Source organism: Pseudorasbora parva, chromosome 10, assembly GCF_024679245.1.
Source record: "Pseudorasbora parva isolate DD20220531a chromosome 10, ASM2467924v1, whole genome shotgun sequence".
NCBI lineage: Eukaryota > Metazoa > Chordata > Actinopteri > Cypriniformes > Gobionidae > Pseudorasbora > Pseudorasbora parva.
Window position 1 is genome coordinate 45,310,980 of NC_090181.1, and position 19,249 is coordinate 45,330,228.

The 19,249-nt window shown below is 41.4% G+C and overlaps 1 protein-coding gene across 1 annotated transcript; it reads right to left on the reverse strand.

Moving 5' to 3' along the window:
- Window positions 1-1,951: 1,951 nt before the first annotated feature.
- On the reverse strand, window positions 1,952-17,067 carry ddx24 (DEAD (Asp-Glu-Ala-Asp) box helicase 24). The gene is made up of 9 exons (XM_067456247.1): window positions 16,972-17,067; window positions 14,899-15,670; window positions 12,640-13,062; window positions 11,545-11,698; window positions 8,829-9,341; window positions 8,005-8,080; window positions 7,737-7,925; window positions 2,466-2,595; window positions 1,952-2,395 (listed from the first exon to the last, which is right to left on the reverse strand). The coding sequence occupies exons 2-9, from the start codon at window positions 15,668-15,670 to the stop codon at window positions 2,175-2,177; spliced, it is 2,478 nt and encodes an 825-aa protein (XP_067312348.1). The 5' UTR covers window positions 16,972-17,067; the 3' UTR covers window positions 1,952-2,174.
- Window positions 17,068-19,249: the final 2,182 nt, after the last annotated feature.

The window sequence follows — 19,249 nt, forward strand, 5'->3', positions numbered from 1 at the left end:
TTCAGTCGCAAAGAAATGGGAAACATTTGAGGAAAACATTCCACGATTTTTCTCCACATAATGGACTTCAATGGGAACTTTTTACGGTCAATGGATTGATCTACGGTGATGTTTTCGACGTGATTGCACAATCACTGGTGAGCAAAGAGAAGCACAACATGAGCAATTTAGGTTAAAAAAGTATGTTGATTTTTTATTTTTGAAAATGTCCGATGGTTTGTCTGGATCAGACCCCATTCCTCTGGGATCGGTCAGAGCCTCTGAAACTGCATTGATGATTTCAACCGTTGGTTCCCATTGAAGTCCATTATGTGGAGAAAAATCCTGGAATGTTTCCCTCAAAATACGTAACTTCTTTTCCCCTGAAGAAAGAAAGACATGCAAATCTTGGATGAGTTGGGGGTGAGGAAAATATCAGGAAGTTTTCAATCTGAAGTCAACTAATCCTTTAATGTCAGTCTTTACATAGTCAAGGTGTGTTACAAATGGACGCATGCAAGAAAACTCATCTTGAGTTTTATATCAATCAATGATGCGTTCGGTGACTGTGAGCTGCATTACACGCGGGATTGAAATGGAGACTACAAAGAAATCTCTAGCACTCATTTTGGTCATAATTTGCCTTGAAAATCAAAGACAATTTGACGGACATCGTAAAAGAAGTCACTCCTGGAGTCACCAAATCTTCAGACACATTATTCTAGGCTAAAATAAAACGAAATATGCCATAAAACACGAGCTGCCTTTATTTTCCTTTTCATTAAATAAACAAAACAATACTTTTAGGCTACAATAAAACGAAATGTCATAAAACGCTCTGCCTCTTTTCTCCATAAAAAAAATTAATAAATATTATAGCCACACAAATATGGTTCAGGCAACTCATACCTTTATTATGCGCATATATGCAAGGTATATTTATAACAAAACGAAAAATAAAACACAACCCTGCCTAGTTTCAGATATCTGATGTTGTACCACAGAGCCAGCGGCAGACGTCAGAAGGTCTACCCGAGAAAAGGCTGCTCTCGGCGGGTTAACGAGTGCTGAGCACGCGCTGATTGAGCTCACAAAACGGCAGATAAAATTGCCAAATATGCACTCTCTTTATAGATAAACCACATATTTAATCATAAAACAAGTGCATTCTTGCCGGAAAAAGTCTTAAAACTAAGTTTTTTGACACATGAACAGTTTTATTTTTAATTTATGTGTGGTTTCTCACCAGCTATTGAAGCTTTGCTGGTCGGTGTGAAATGCATTCTGGGAAGTCTCCTCTCAATGCATCCTAGATAAAAGGGCGGACCAAGGACACATTCAGGGATTTTAACCGTAGACTGCTTGGCTAGATGTGAACTTTAAAATTGGAACAGTACTTGGGCAGCGTCTGGTGACGTTTCACAAGTCCACGAGAACACAAGTACGCACATTGAGTAACGGCCAATGGCTTGTAAGGCAGCGTTTTGTGCATGAAGGCACCTCACGAAAGGCAGAGTAACAGTTTAATGATCTACAGCAAAATAGAGAGAGTTTTGGTGGAATTTAACAAATATTGAATTACTACATTAGTCATTTCTTGCTAGAAATGACATCAGAAGTGGAAAATATTGGTAAAAAAATCATACATTTACACACTAACTGACCCTCAAACCCTTTGATATTGTGGGATATCAAAGTCAGCGACGGATATGTGTGCTGACTTCAAAAATCGATCAGATGAAGGTCTCTCAGGAGACAGGAAGTGAAGCTAACATTAGATTCAGATGTGCCTTGATGCCTCCGAAGGCAGCATTTTCCAGGTTTCAGACGCAGCCTAAAGTGTTTTTTTTTCAGGGTTGGAGCTAAACCCCTGGAGCTCTGGCCCTCCCGGATCAACGAAATGAACAATTTCCCTCAAACAATCAATACAGTCCATCCATCCAATGATTTAATCTTTCTTTCTCTTTAAAACTAGTTTAGAAGATCTCTCGTTCTTTATTTATCATGTATAAACACAACCAGGTCTGTTCACAATACATGTTCAATGGCAGTCATTTACAGAAGAGCGGATCAGGATCAGTCCCTTCACATCCACAGAGACGCATTAAACCGTCACTGCCTGCTCTCTGACAGTATTAAGATGTTTTAATGTCCCAGCCGTCCTTTGCACACCTGAATAACTTCTGTTTAACTCGTCACCGGCGCGGTGTCGGTCTGTCGCGGCTCACGCTGGCCAGAGCCGTGTCCGCCGTGGAGACGGGCAGCTGAGGCAGGATTAGTTTACCCATCTGTGTCGGATATTTGGTCTTCATCTGGTGTCTGAAGACCGGCTGAGAGATCAGCTGCTTGAGCTGCTTCTTCATCGCCTTCACCAGCCTCTGGTGCTCTCGCTCCTCATCCTCACCTTTACTGCCTCCTGTAATGCACAGGCCAAAGGTCACGGGTGAAAGGTCACACTGTAAACACTGCTCAAGACAAGCTCGTACCCATCAGTAAGTCGTCGTCCACGTCGATGTCCATGGCCTCGGACGCCTGTCTGACCCAGGAGTTGTGCTGCCTTTCTCGGCCGTGGAAGAACTCCATCTTCTCGATCTTTCGTGCCAGATTCACTCGCTCCTGTTGGAGGAAAACCAGCTTGTTTAAGTTCATTCATTCACCATAGCACTTCAGGCATTACAATAATACAGTCGGGGGTAAAAAAATCAATAGGGTGGAGTTAAAGGGTCCACCAAAGAAGCTAAAAAAAAGCTTACAGGAGGGGGCCCATAGTTTATGAAAAGTAGCGATGCAAACTAAAGCTGATGATACACGGGGCAACTTTTTGAGCAATGTTGCTGAAAGATGTTGCCTGGGCAACAAATTTCTGTGGATATCCAAAAGGAAACGTGTTGCCCATTCTCAATGGGAAAATGCCCACAGTAACATCGCTTGGCAACATTTCTCAAAAAGTTGCCCCATGTATCATAGGCATAAGATATACACACAGTTTCCACCTGTAACCAGGGGCCTATTGCACAAAACTAGGATAAGGGATTAAGCCGGGATATCTTGGTGTTAGTTAGTTATCTTTTGTTATTGTTCTTGATGTGAGTGTGCCGTTAGGGTATGTTTACACAACAGTCGTGTACTAAATTTTGCATAAAGATGACAAGATCCCCAAGATATCCCGGCTTAATCCCTTATCCGAGTTTTGTGCAATAGGCCCCAAATGATGAAGAGTAAAGGTACACAAAAGGCGCACCAAAACATACATAATATTATACAATCATACACACATAGCCCAGTAGTCCATTTTTTTAAACAATTTAACAATTTTATATTAAATAAAGGTTAACATAAAAATTATTTTTTAAGTTGTCTTTTAAAGTTGTGAAGCGTTGCACAACAACAACAGGTTATATGATGGGAATTAAACAAGAATCAGAAATCATGATTGTTTTTTCTTCTCTATTGTGCCATATACGTGTGAAATGCTTCCCGAACAAGAATAAATGTAGGGCGGGGCTTGATTGTGTCTGTGGGGAATTGATTGGATGGAGGTGGTTTGGTATTGGCTGATCTCATGTGAGTGACAGGTGGCCCCGCCCTCTTCATCAGAGGAGATATGTTGCTGTTATTTAAGATTACCAGACACATGAATTTAAGTAAATACTCCATAAAAAAACCAAAACAAGAATTGTCACTTTTGATTTCATGGTGGCTTTGAGGGTGTATTTACACGAATACTGGTGCGCTAAAAACAGACAACATCGCTGTCGACATGATCCCGTTCACACGGATCTGTGAAAATGACCAGAAAGGCTGAATCATAATGTCTGGCCAGTAGCTGGAGATGTCACACCCACAAACATGTAATATACATGCACAGGATGTCAGTGTCAACAAAATCGTGCTTTTGTTTTTTATATGGAGACGGTAAAGGCTTTGTTTTCTGAAGCTTTACGTTTTCAGTTGGAAATAGTGTTGTGTAAGAATGAACAGTAAAATACTAAAACAGAAGAATGCCATTGGTAATTATTGTGAAATGGGTTCACTAGAATAATTCATATTTTTATGTAATATTTTGCAGTGTTTATTAGAAATTATTTATCATTTACATTATTGTGTTAACCTTGAATCAGAATAACTTAATCTCTTCTCTGATGACGAGCGGCGGCACTGTGCACAGCTGATATGGCATATGACAGCACTGCCCATAAGGTTATTGATCCTACATGACAGCTTTTGTATCAGTTCTTTTGTCTTATGGTCGCTATATTTCTCACAGATTTCTGTTCGTTCTGAATAAGATACAGATAAAGTAGCACAATAAAGATTACATGTAGGCTATATGACTGCATTAGTAAGTGAATTTGTGTGTGAATGAATTCTACCTGGCAGCGTCTCTCTAATAATAGTGAATCTGCGAGTTTTAGTTATCAAGAAATATATGCTAGAACGTTTCAGTTTCTAAGCTATTTTTACAATACATTTCTGCTACTGAATGGGTTTGTGTGAGGCGCGCGCGATATCCGCGCGATGTGCGATCGGCTGTGTGTGTGTGATGCAATATGCAGCATTCAGTTTAGCGCGATGATTAACTTACCTGTACAATAAGCGGGCATTCTCCCGATCAATTTTGAGCATCCAGATGGTAATCAAACATGTCTTGTGGGCTCACGGAGTATGCATTTATTTGTAATTTTTAACTGTTCAAAACAGAGCCTGCGTGTCAGGAATTGCTTATCCTGTTGCGCCCTCTATAGGCCAGCGACTAGTCGACGTCAAGCTTAAAGTGTCGTGACAGAGCATTACGGTCGACTAGTCGGTGCAACCCCTAGTCCGGTGAACAGCCTTTAATAGTTGTGGCGCGTCATGTTCCGGTGCAGATATGTTAGAAGACGCTCGTGTTGCTGACTCATGACACACAGCAACACAGCTAAAAGTTTATTTTATTGTCTACTGTTGTTTAATAGTCTACTTGTACCCCGTACGAGCTGTGTGTGATGTTTGAGTCTCAGTGTCTGTACGAGACTGTATATAATTTATCGCATCTCTTGCTTTTCATTTGGTAGGATATCAAACTCTGCTGAACAATAACCAATAATATCAATAATATTTATCCTTTTTTAAATGCCAATTTTATGATTGGTTTATATACTACAAACACTTGTGCATTAAGTCTCCATAGATTTTATGCAATGTAAAAAATAAAAATAAAATTCTGATGTAAACCATCTGTTCTCCTTATGTGAATATATAGTAAAGTGCAATTTATTCCTGTGATCAAAGCTGAATTTATCATCATTACTCCAGTTTTCAGTGTCACATGATCCTTCACTAATCATTCTCATGAGGATTAGATCATCAACACACATTTATGATTATTAGCCTATCAGTTGTGCTGCTCATGGTGATGCTTAAATTTTGTGGAAACCATCTAAACATTTGTGGTAAAATTAAAAAAAGAGAGAAATTAATACTTTTATTGATCAGACATGCATTTAATTGATCACAAGTAATATTTTTAATATTACAAAAGATAATACTTTATTTAATAAATGCAAATAAATGCTGTCCATTGAACTTTCAATTCATCAAAGAATCCTGAAAAATAAAATGTATCATGGTTTCCACAACATTTTTAAGCAGCACAACTGTTTTCAACAGATAATAATCCTAAATGTTTCTTGATTATAAAATCATCATATGAGAATGATTAGTGAAGGATCATGTGACACTGAAGATTGGAGTAATGATAAATTCAGCTTTAATCACATAGGGAAAAAGCTGTTTTAATAAGCTGTTGTAATAATATTTCACAATATTACTTGATTTTTGATTACATAAATGCAGCTTTGGTGAGCAGAAGATAGGCTACTAAACATTAAAAAAGCTGCATTATTCATATGATATAGGCTACTTTATTGTCAATAAATAAGCTACATTGAGATGGCTTGAAAAACACACATAAATAATATATTGTCGCAATCGTCTAATTGTCTTTGTCACGTTTCAGCTGATAACGATTGTTTTCCTTCAGCTGCAGCTCCAGCGTGACAGTAAGTTTCTACGAATCCACTTTTGGACTTTCTGTGGAGCGCCCTCCTCATATTTAGATACAAATAAAATGACAGGTCATGCATAGCTTATTTTTTGTCTCTGATTTTAAATCTTAATGTATTCACATTGGTTTCTATGTATAAATACACTTACCCTTGACCTCAATACGCGCGCAATAAACCGAGGTAGAGAAAGCTGTCTTTGCGTCCCTGTTAATTTGCCCGCCGCCGCGCAGGGTAACGCGCGATCGAATCCCGCTCGGAGCGGTTCGACTAGAATCGGGGAGACCCTGTAAAAGTGCGGGGGACGAAAATACATTTTCTTAAAAGTGAGGGGGACACGTCCCCCCCGTCATCTACGCCCATGACTGACACTGCTAATACAGCACATGTGGCTCATTTCAGAAAACCACTTGCTCACCAATATTACATGCTAATATTGTATAACCGTGCCGCGACAGACCAGACCGTCTTCTAAAGTTAAAGTTGGCTGGGTTTTCAATTTAAGGTGTTGATAATATCAGATTAATTCTGATTTTCTGTTAGTTACCTTTCAAAAGTGTCAAGTTGTTACAGCATCGTCGGCCAACATACGGGCGATGCTTTAGTTGAGTCCGGATATTGCCGTGAAGAACAACAAAACATTACCACTGAAGAGATGAATAAGCCTATTTTCCTATTTATAGCATAGAGTTCTAATGCAAGACAAAACACATTTAAAATAATTATTGAAGAACTGTTAAACGTTGGAAAATCATATATAAAAAAATTATGTATTTCTAGTGCAAAGTTAAGCAGTCTGTGAGGGACCGATGGTTAACTGCGGGTCCTCGTGACGGTTACACCTTTATTTGTGAAATAAAGAAAACCAGCAGGATGTGCTCTCTCATCTCGCTCTCCTGGAAAGCTTCAAGTGTCTACTTTTAAATGAACCCATTCAAACGGAACAGAAATACTCTCTGCTTGTGTAATCCGCATCAGGCTGCATTTCTCTCTAGGAGTGGTCATTTATCTGGAGCGGTCAGACGGGGTGTGGCGAGGCCCACCCGTACAGCTGCTGCTGATTGCAGGGTTCCTAAAGTTTCTTCAAGTTAAATTCAAGTCTTTTTAAGACCTTTATATAAAAAAATGTATACCCATTTCACATCCCTACCAGCAAACTTCTCGTTTGCTTGTTGCTTGAGGTCTGTGTTGTGTTGCAGTCTGTGGTGCTCTAACGTGATCTTCACACACAGGTATTACAGGAGAGGGTGAAATATGAGGACATTACCCATGTCCACACTTCTCAAAAGGCTTATAAATCCTACAGGAGGAGTTTTTATGAGAAAGTAAAAATGCAGAATGTTTCCTGTGATGGGTAGGATTAGGGGCAGTGTGTGTGTGTGTGTGTGTGTGTGTGAGATGGGTAGGTTTAGGGGCAGGGGCAGTGTAGGGGGATAGAAATTATGGTTTGTATGGTATAAAAACCATTACGCCTATGGAGAGTCCCCATAATTCACAAAAACAAACGTGTGTAAGAGAGATTGAGTGAGTGTGAGAGTGTCTGTGTGTGTGAGTATGTGTGTTTGAGTGTGTACGAATGAGTGAGTGTGTACGTGAGTGAGTGAGTGTGTACGTGAGTGAGTGAGTGTGTGTCTGTGAGAGTGTGCATGAGTGAGTGTACACACGAGAGAGAGTTTGTGTGTGTGTGTGTGTGTGTGTGTGTGTACCGCGTACTTTAATGGCTGCCATGCACTTGTTCTCCACTGGAAACACGGGCAGGTCTTCGCTCTTGTCCAGCGTTCTGCAGATCTTCTTGTAGTTCATGAGGTCATCAGGGCCGATCAGGAGCAGACTCAGGCCCTCTTTAGTGGCTCGAGCTGTGCGGCCACTGCGGTGCACATACGTCTCAGAGGTGCGAGGAACCTAAAGCGGGACAGGGTCAGAGGTCAGAGAGGTCACGGGACGCTCCCTGAGGTCAGAGGTCATGGCGACTGCTCCGTACCTGATAGTGAATCACATGCTGGACGTTGGGAATGTCCAGCCCTCGAGCGGCCACGTCCGTGGTGAGCAGGACACAACTGAGAGAGGAGACACACACACACACAAACACATGAGCCTCGTCCCGAATCACACATTACACACTCAGACATCATCTGTCCTGATATTTATTACGGGGCCTTAAACTTAGAACTTTACTTAAAAAAAAAAAAAAAAACGTACACATTCCTAGTGTATTGTATAATATAAAATAAATATATATTAAGATTTACAGTGGCAGCTGTGAGCACTACAGCAGCATTTAAGTATAAAATTGAATGAATAAATGTTAAATTAAAACACTACATAGTCTTTAATATAAAATATACATTTATTAAAAGCCACTGAATTAAGGGATTTTTTTATTCAAGAGCGGTGAGTGATTTTCTCTTTGTTTTTTAGTTGTTTTATTAACATCATTTTAGAGGTGAACTGTTCCTTTAAGGACAAGTGTTCACGACCTGAGATAACTTCACGATAACTCTGACAGCAGCATTTCACGAGTGGCTAAAAACCCATATGATTGGATATTTGCTCATATTCGGCACCTTCAAACACAGCTGAAATAAACTGAGAGAGAGAAATATAAATAATTAATTAAATGCAAAACCGATGCAATTCACAAGCGCATATTGAGTTGTGAATGCCGTACAGAGCACTTCAATATTATATTGAGAATTGTGGCATCCCTATTTAATATTAGAATTAATTTCATAGTGATGCAGTGGAAAAGCCAAACAGGAGATGCATAATGATCATTGTGCAACAGCTGACGGGGCGTCTCCTCACCTGTCGTTGTGGGCGAAGCGCTCCAGGTTCTTCAGACGCTGCTTCTGGTGCATGTTGGCGTGCAGAGGCATGGGAGCGCAGTCCAGGATCTGCAGCAGTGCATTCAGCCTCTTGATGCAGTCGATGCTGTTGGCGAACACCATGCTGCGGCCCGGATACTGCAGCAGGAAGTAGTACAGGAACAGGTCCTTGTCCTCTTTGGTGCAGTTGATGCGGGTCTCGGTCAGCGTCTCCACCGTGGCCTCCTTGCGCGTCAGGTCGATGACTTTGGGCTTGTCTCTGATGCCCACCTTCTCCATCAGGAGCTGCAGTTTGCTGCGCTGCTCCGCCCTCTTGCGCTTCTTCTGCTGCAGGCGCAGTGGCAGGCTGTGCACCATGGTCAGCGTGGCCGAGAACACAAACGTCTGCCGCCGGGGGCTGAAGTGGGACGTGTTGAGCATCTCTAGCAGACTCTCCAGCTCAGAGAAGTGGCCTTTCTCCACCATACGGTCGGCCTCATCGATCACCAGACACCTGATGAAGACAGACGTCACGTCATACAGAGTAGAGCTCCAATATTAGCCATATTATCTTTGACCATATTCTGTGTATCACAATGATGATAAAAGTTTTGCTCATGAAGACAGTAAGCCCACTTCAGGAGTATGACACCTGACAGATGCTCCCTGGCCTGTTGCACAAAGCTGGTTTCAGTTGTTACCCGGGTAAATTCGAGATTAGTTTAAGCAATCTCTGGTTTTTTGGGTTCAAGAAGGTGGATTGGTTTTTAGCCGTGTTCATCATCATGGTAACGGGCTAACCTGCTCTGGAGCCGGTTTTGAGTAGAGGTCGACGGATTCATCGGATTTGCAGATTAATTGGCACCGATAGCTGATTGGTGGAACAATCGGTTATCGGCAAAAATCAATACTGATAGTTTTTCCGGTTTGCGTCTGTTGCGGGAGCGGCTGAGAAGGCTGCTGTCATTACACAGTAGCCTACGAGAGCTCTGAGAAGGGTCTACTGGCATTATATAGCGCGAGAGCGGCCTCTAGAGGCCAAATAAAAAACTATCACTGTTTACATTAACACGTGAGGAGAGGACAGGTGAGGCTCTGCGCTTCACAGCTCACGCTGCGCAGAGCGCGCTGACACATCTGATGTGCGTTTAACCCAATTTTTGAAAAAATCCTAAAAAATGCATACTCAGACTAAAACAAATACAGTTTGTGAATCCTTTGCACTAAAAGCATAATTATGGTCTCATTTGAAAGCAGACACCTGGCAGTTTACTGTAAAGTTAAAATGATAATATTTTTTATAATCAAAAAAGCTATAATAAGCTTCAAAGTTTTGTAAAGTTATTAGAAATTTATTTGTATGAAATATCTTTATGAAAATAAAATTGAAGACATTTACATAGGCCTACATGTTTCTAGGTTATAGCTTAAGAAACATTTATTTGTAATATTTTAATGTTAGTTATTTTCTGTGGAAATGTTTTTCTGTTAGAACTTCTCATTTTCATATTTATATATAAAAATGTAACAAAATTTCATGGTACATGACTTTTTTAAATTTCTTGTAATAAAAGTTCAGCACTGCTTTTTTACCTGTAATTTTATGTATTTTTATTATAATATTTTAATCTAGTATCTTTTTAAAAACTATTGGCCGATTAATCGGTTATCGGGAAGCGAGGTCCAACCTAGCTATCGGTATCGGTAAAATCCACTATCGGTCGACCTCTAGTTTTGAGATCCCAAACTGGACCAATCAGCTGCAAGTAAAGATGCAATAAAGCCACACCCCCTGTATCTCTCGTTCCAAATTAAAGCAGTTTATAATGAGAAAACGTTTGAAAGAAATTGTGCATGTTTTGGTGCTAATTATTTATTATATGAATTATAATCACTTTGAATTCATATATGTTCATATAAATATTATATTAATTGACAAGTAGCCAAATAGCAATATAAATATAATGCATCCATAATTATTTTAAACAACGTGTATTAATTTGAGCTCTTTGTGAACCTATAACTATTAGGCATATTTCTTTGATTCACATTATGCATTTATATAGTCAGATATTCTTTGATTTGCCTTCTCAAACTGAAGTGTTTATTCCTGCTTTGTAAACACATTTAATTTCATGATCATTTTCAAAACGATCTCTCGATCTTCAGAGGAGAAGTGAATCAAACGGACGCTGTGATTGGCTGTTTGCCGCACGTGTCACACTGTCAGGCGCTTCAGAGTTAATCGCTCACTCTGGATTAAACCTAAGCTGACAGAGAAAGTTTACACTGAGCTTTGAGAAATGGCTGAACTTGATCTAAACCAGGTTGGATTTATCTGGATTTGTCAACTCTAAACCGACTCTGAAACTCAGAGTTTGTTCAGCTAGCTTCATGCAACAGGCATATTTTATATTTAATTATATATATAAATATATATATATTTTTGCTAGTGATTTAGCAGAGGAAAGATTCCTCAATTTATGCATTGACAGTGTGGGAATATTGTGGTGTGTGTGTGCGTGTGTGTGTGTGTGTGTGTGGTACCTTAGCTGTCGCAGGTCCTGCAGGTGTGTGTGTGTGTGTGTGTGTGTGTGTGGTACCTTAGCTGTCGCAGGTCCTGCAGGTGTGTGTGTGTGTGTGTGTGTGTGTGGTACCTTAGCTGTCGCAGGTCCTGCAGGTGTGTGTGTGTGTGTGTGTGTGTGTGTGTGTGGTACCTTAGCTGTCGCAGGTCCTGCAGGTGTACGTGTTTCTCTTTAATCATCTCCCACAGGCGTCCCGGTGTGGCGATGATGATCTCGGGCCGCCGATTCAACATCCGCTGCTGCTTCTGCGCCGCCATCCCACCCACCAAAATCGCCGTCTTAATACCTGCGCCACATCATGAAAACACAACATACACATACAGACACACTGATCAGGCATAACATTACGACAGGTGAAGTGAATAACACTGATTATCTTCATCACAGCACCTGTTAGTGGGTGGGATATATTAGGCAGCAAGTGAACATTTTGTCCTCAAAGTTAATGTGTTAGAAGCAGGAGAAATGGGCAAGCGTAAGGATTTGAGACCGAAGTTTCCCAGCAGAACATTGCCCAAAGCATCACACTGCCTCCGCCGGCTCGCCTTCTTCCCATAGTGCATCCTGGGGCCATGTGTTCCCCAGGTAAGACACACACACACACACCCGGCCATCCCCGTGATGTAAAAGAACACGTGATTCCTCAGACCAGGCCACCTTCTTCCATTGCTCCGTGTTCCAGTTCTGATGCTCACGTGCGTGATGTTGGTGCTTTCGGCGGGGTCAGGGGTCAGCATGGTCACCCTGACTGGTCATACGCAACAAACTGAGATGCTCTGTGTATTCTGACAGCTTTCTATCAGAACCAGCATTAACTGTTTGTTTGATCGGACCACACGGGCCAGCCTTCGCTCCCCACGTGCATCAATGAGCCTTGGCCGCCCATGACCCTGTGGCCGGTTCTCCACTGTTCCTTCCTTGGAGCACTTTTGATAGATACTGACCACTGCAGACCGGGAACAGCCCACAAGAGCTGCAGTTCTGGAGATGCTCTGACCCAGTCATCTAGCTGTCACAATTTGGCCAAACTCGCTCAAATCCTCACGCTTGCCCATTTCTCCTGCTTCACACACATCAACTCTGAGGACAAAATGTTCACTTCCTGCCTAATATATCCCACCCACTAACAGGAGCCGCGATAAAGAGATTATCAGTGTTATTCACTTCAGCTGTCAATGCTCATAATGTCATGATCGGTGTATATATATGAGATGAAGGCCCACTGACCTGTGAAGCGAGCCACAGCATCGATGTGGTGTTTGACCTGAAAGGCCAGCTCTCTGGTGGGGGTGAGGATCAGGCCGAGCAGCGGCTGCTTCTGCGTTTCATCAGCGCTCACACAGTCCTCAGGTCCAGCTTCATCAGGAACGCTGCAGTCCTTACCGTCAGCGTCCTGCGGTTCATTATCCGTCCTTTCTGCATCAGGAGCGCTGGAGGCCTCAACACCAGCATCCAGCGGCTCATCCTCTGGTCCTCCATCAGGAGCGCTCGAGGCCTCATCGCTTGCCTCTTGCAGGTACAGACTCTCCACACGCGTCTCTGCCTCATCAGGGTTCCTGCATTCATCCGTCCGCTCGCGGCTCGACTCTTCCCTCCATTCCAGAATCATGTGGATCATTGGAATACCGAAACACAGCGTCTTCCCACTGCCTGCAGTCAATAAGGGCATGAAGTCAATAAGCTTGTCTGAGATGCGCCTTGCCTGAAATATCAATCAGTCAACTTTATTTATATCGTGCGTTTACAATGCCGATTGTTTCAAAGCAGCTTAGCTTCACAGTGTCAAACAGTGTCAAACAAATATTACAACAGAACTAGATTTAGCGGTACAGTCGTTCTGGAGAAAACAGTGATGTTATCAGCTTATTTTAATTTATCATAGAGCGACAATGTTGGGAGATCAGTATTATAGTTTATAGAATTAAAGAAGTAATTAATTTTATTTGTATATTTAGTTGAATAACTTAGATCATAATTTTAGTGTCCCCATATAAATAAAGAAATAAAGGCGAGACTATGCGGCTGCAGTGAAGGGAGGAGTGGAAAAAGTGCAGGAAAACGGGACAGTTCACGCCTCGTAGCGGATCAGACACCTGCGAGATCAGCTGCGGTTCACACTCCTGCGCTCTATTCCTGATAAACTGGATGAAAGTTCTGTTGCTTTTATATGAAAATAGATATTATGAACAAGACACCCAAAGTTTTTGTTATCTATTTCCATTCGAAAGACGTGTTTATCAATTATTTTTACTGTAATTACATACATGTTTTTATATATTTTTATAAATATGACAACAATCACATCCGTCCGAGAGTTTGGGAATGTTCACACATAATTTATACAAATAAAAACATGATATTAGAGTTTTAAAATCAAACATTTTAAAAAAGAACCATACATCGCAGAGATTTTTGACATACATCAGCATGACATCAGAGCAAGGCGGACCACGATCGGACACATTTCCTCTGCGCAGATTTTGCTCATCTCAAACGAGCGTATCGACTGAACCACATGATGAACTGTGGCGGTTACAGAGGTCACATGATTCACTAACGCTCGACTGTGATCAGTACTAGCAGGGCTAGAATTAATCCATTTCGACTTCCAACTAATACGAAAACATGATAAAATGTTGCTTTGGTTCAGTTTCTGTAGCAGACGGTGAGCTGAATACTGTTAGATATAGACTCCTCCTGTATTTATCCTGCTGTTTGTAATGAATAATGTATTCCTGTATGAATATATGAATGTTTACTAGTCTACAGTAAATGTTTGAGGGTTTACGTTAAAAAGCACTTATCATACTGTCGACATTGCTATCAAAAATGCTTTATATCATAGCATCCTTATTTTCAGCAAAATACACTTGATCTATGATATCACTTCTGTTAAATTAATACGGTTTTGGTCATATTTGAAAAAAATACATAACTCTTGAATCTGTACTCCTATTACAGTATTTACCTAAATGAATAAGTGGATCAAGAACTAATAATGCACACAATATGGCCTAATAATATAAAGATTAAACTCTGACAGCCTATGAAGTACAACATTACACACTAACTAAAGTTAAAAAAGTGAAATTGCATGCAATCCCCCCTTTAATGTATTTCTATGTGAGTTTGCTAAAATGTTTCAGAGTTTCAAATGTTTTAAGAAACATAATCAAAAGTCTGAAACTATGTTTTTCAGAATTTTTAAAAAATGTTCATTTTGTCAACTTTTGTGTCTCAACCCATTTATTTTTATCTTATTTGTTTATACATTTTTTTTGGTTCCTTCACAAATTCAAACTCTGTGTCCCAATCAATGGAAGTGTCTTACATTGTTGGTCGTTCCATCTTGTTATGTATATATTGCCATAAAAATAAAATAATTAATAAAAATAATAATCTGATGCTGCACAAAAATTATTATTATTTTTTTTTTTTAAATGTAGACATTTTTCCTGGTGTGGCAGAAACGGGATCAGGACTCACCGGTCTCGGCCGCTCCCAGCACGTCCAGTCGGTCTCTGATGGCCGGCGGGAGCGCCAGGGCCTGGATGGGAGTCGGAGCGGAGAACCCAAGCACACGGAGAGCTTTTAAAACAGGCTCCGGTACAAACAGGTCTTTCCACGCCGACACGTCTGTGCCCGATCCCTCAGGATCCACATGAGCCGAGCTGCTCCAGTTCCTGCTCTTCTTCTGAGACTGCGGAGCGGCTGCAAGCGCGGGCTGCTGCTTCTGCTTCTTCTTCTTCTTCTTCCTCTTCTTAAGTGTTTTTTGTTGCGTCTCTGGAGTCATATCCGAACACTCTTCTTGTGAGATTGGCTCCTCCACAGTCTCATCCTGGGGTTCCTCATCCTGTTTATTCTTCTTCTGCTTCTTTTTCTTCTGGTCATCAGGTTTTTCTTCCTCGTCCCATTTGTTCCTCTCATCATCAGGTTTCTCTTCTTCGTCTCCTTCGGCGTCAGACTGCAGCTGCTCTTCAGTGTCCATCTCGCTGGCTTTTCTCTTCTTCTTCTTGTCTTTCCGTGTCGTTTCTCCCACAGCAGTGGCGGCTCTCTCAGACTCCACCAGGGAATAATCGGTCAGCTCCTCGAAACACAGCAGGCCGTCGAGCCCCTCGTCCGAGAACAGACTGGGATCCACATTGACCGCCTTCCACTGACCCCGGACCACGATCCCTCTTTTCCTGGAGGAGAGCAGGCCTCCGGAAACCTTCTTCACTTTCACCTTCTTCCCCTTCCCCTTCATCTTCATCTTCATCTGGAGAGAGAGAGAGAGAGACGGAGGTGTAACAGGCACTGTAATACTGCAATAACACACACACATTACGATACGCAATACAAAACTAACATGGCATTATCGGAAAATGTTACACAGGGGTTCAGCAGGTTTAATAAAGGCCCTTTTAAGACCAATTAAAGAAAACGTAAGAAATAAACTTAAGAGAACATCACACGTCTCTCTAAATGTAAACGTCTAACCACACAATGAGTTTTATTAGCAACAATAATATAATTTCCAACAGATCTCCATTACTTTTTAATACATTTTACACATAAAGTTTCACATTAAGAAATCCTGTGAATGTTATTTAATGATTAAAACAAGAACAAATATCTGCTAATGGGCTCAATTCAAATGAAAGTAATTTTCATACACAATGACAGACATTTGTTCTTGTTTTAATAAATAAATTACATTTTTCTGGCCTCTGCTTTAATTGTCAGATTAAATGTGACTGACTCTCGTTCAACTTCTGAACACCAATGAAGATATTTGTAACAAAATGGAAAAGATTTCTGTCCTCCATTGACAGTCTAACTTCCACGGACACGTCAGAAAGTTAATTAAGAGACAAAACTGATCCATACGGATCAAGCGGATTATTCCAGATGAAGAGACTAGTGGCTTTATATGATGAAGGGAAGTCTGACTGGTTTGAACGACATCCGGGCGAGGAAATGATCACAGGATTATCATTAATGGGTGAACCGTCCCTTTAAGTGACTGAAAAACTGATGATTTTTTCATACACAATTCGACAACTTCAGTCATTCTGTATTATACAGTAAATCACATTTTTATGAAAGGAATTGTGATTCCATACACATTTTCTGCATCACAGAAATCATAAGGCCCTACTTTAATGACATAATATTGAATTTAAGACTTTCTGATCCATTGTAAGCCTTTTTTAACCGTTACCTTTAATAGTGGAAGGTCAAATTAAGACTGTAAGACCCGTGGAAACCCTGTTACACTTTATTTTAAGGTGTCCTTGTTTAAGTGCTGAGTAATATTAATTAACTACATACAATTACTAAAGGGTTAGTTGCATGTAATTATGCATCATTTACTGTTATTACTATAGTAAGTACACGTAAAATATGTAATGTTGATGTTCTTGTCCACTGTAAATATCTGGTCGTTTTCTGACGATAAGTTCTGACAACAATCTACAACACGCACATCAGCGATATTCGACACAAACTATAACATTAGACAAACATTCATGGATGTATTCAGCACGAGTGTTTTAAAGGTAAACGGGTGAATCTTACATGTAGTTGTCTGTGTGTTGTTACTCAGCCACTTCTCACACGCATGCACAGCACGAGGGCGCCGCCATGATGGAATTGACGTCATCGCGAACCCGCCAATCACAGAGACCCTCGTCATCGGGAGGATGGAAGAACCTCTTCTTCTTCTTCTTCTTCTTCAAGTTTATTGGCAGTTGACAAACAACGAAATGGTGTATTACCGCCACCGACTGGTATGGAGTGTGGAACAAAATGACATGCTCTCTTTTATATTCTATTCCATAAATTAGCCACTTTTCACTCACAGGCTGAGGAGCTTTGCTCGAGGGCAGAACGGTGCGAGGGAAACACAAATATTACCTAGAGCTGCTTGCAGTGTTACTAGTGCTAAATCACTTTATTTAGCTCCTTCAGTGACACCATGTGTTTGTCAGAATGGACAACACGACGGTGGTAGCTTACATAAACAGACAGGGGGTGTACGCTCTAGACAGCTACTCAATCTGGCTCAGAGATTAATTGTGTGGGGCAGCACTCGGTTCCTGCCGTTACGAGCAACACATGTACCTGGAATATTGAACAGAGAGATGGATCTGTTGTCCAGGGGTAATCCCATGTATGGAAAATGGGTAAAGGCTGCAACATACTCCGCTAGAACAGAGAAAAAAGTTCTCGCTCCCAGGGCCCTGGTTTGGGAGTTCTCGTAGCTTGTTCTCGACACGTCGCCTGAGAAGAACTTTTTTCTTGTGGGTGTCTGAGAACTATCGTGTGATTGTTCAGACATTTAAAGTGGGCGTAGTTAATGTGGAGAAACGCAGATGTTCTGGCAAGAACAATCTTTGTTCTTGTTCTTGCCACCTCAAAAAAACGAACTAATTTCTTTGTTCTTGCAGAGTCAGCTGGGGCTGAGATACAGCCAGGGTGCCATAGATCTCTTCAAATCGTGCAAAAAAGCCTCTGTTCTTCTCCCTGGTGGGTGAAGATGGACCTCTGGGTGTGGATGCTCTAGCCCACCCATGGACATGTTGTTGTTCGTGTTTCCCCCACTTAGCCTCATCAGACAGAGATAGAGAGATAATCCCACTTCTGTACGATCAACCCTCCTCTCTCCCTTGCACAGAGACCTTCTTTCTCAGGCCAATGGAGAGATATTTTACCCTGCACCACACAAGGCCCATGAAAGGGATGAATTTAAATGCCATCAGGTAACCCTCTAAGGTGGGTGAAATGATTCTGAGTGTGAGGGCAGCCTCTACTCATTCTCTTTAGGATCATAAGTGGAGAGTTTTTGAACGATGGTGAGCAGATAAATGAATCATCTCGTTCGTATGCACTGAGACAGATGCTCTCTGTTTTCTACAAGAACTATTGGACAAAGGTAGAGCTTTATTGACAATAAAGGTCTATCTTTCTGCCATTTCAGCATGGCATGTGGGGCTGGACTCAGGTTCATTACGCCAGTTATCGAAAGTTATACTGGGAATGAATCCAGCGTTTGTTCCTAAAGTCAGGAAGACATAAGGAGAAAACTGATCTGTAGAATTGTTGGCGTTCTTTTCACTGACCTCTTCTTCACCAGAGGAGGAGCGATTACATTGTCTATGCCCAGTGTGTGCTCTATAAACATACGTTCAGAGAACTAGAGTGCTACGGAAGAGCAATCAGCTCTTTGTTTTGAGGGCTGAAAATTGTAAGGGAAAACCCACACCAGCGGTGTTCTCATTGGGTGGTAAATGTAATGTGTTACCATGATGCAAATTTACAGTCTCCACTAGGGCTTTGAGCTCACTCCACTGAATGGCTACTTCCTGAGCTCTGTCAGGGCTGTTTCTATTCAGAATATTTGTGCTGTGGCCACCTGGGCATCTCTACACACTTTTGTCAGATATTATAGACTGGATGTGACCGAGCCGTCTGTGGCCCATACAGTGCTTGGTTTGGGAGCTATGCATGATACGTCATAGTATTTCCTACATGCCAATCACATGTACTGTTACTTACCTTGGTGGGGGTCCACAATGGGGTTTTTACATTAGTGAAGGGGTCCTCACTTTAGTGTCATAACCATGATGGCTTGTTGCCACCTGTTCCGTCGCATTGTTCTTACAGCCTATCTGCAATATGGGAGTGGTCCATATTCCTCAGTGAGATACCGAACGGATGTTAGGAAGAGAACATTAGGTTACTTGCGTGACCCCAGTTTTCTGATAACAGAAGTGAGCTATCTCACCTCACCACCCTTCTGCAGGAGGAGAGAAGATATGCAAAGAATGACTCAGCAGTGAGCTGCTCAAAGTGA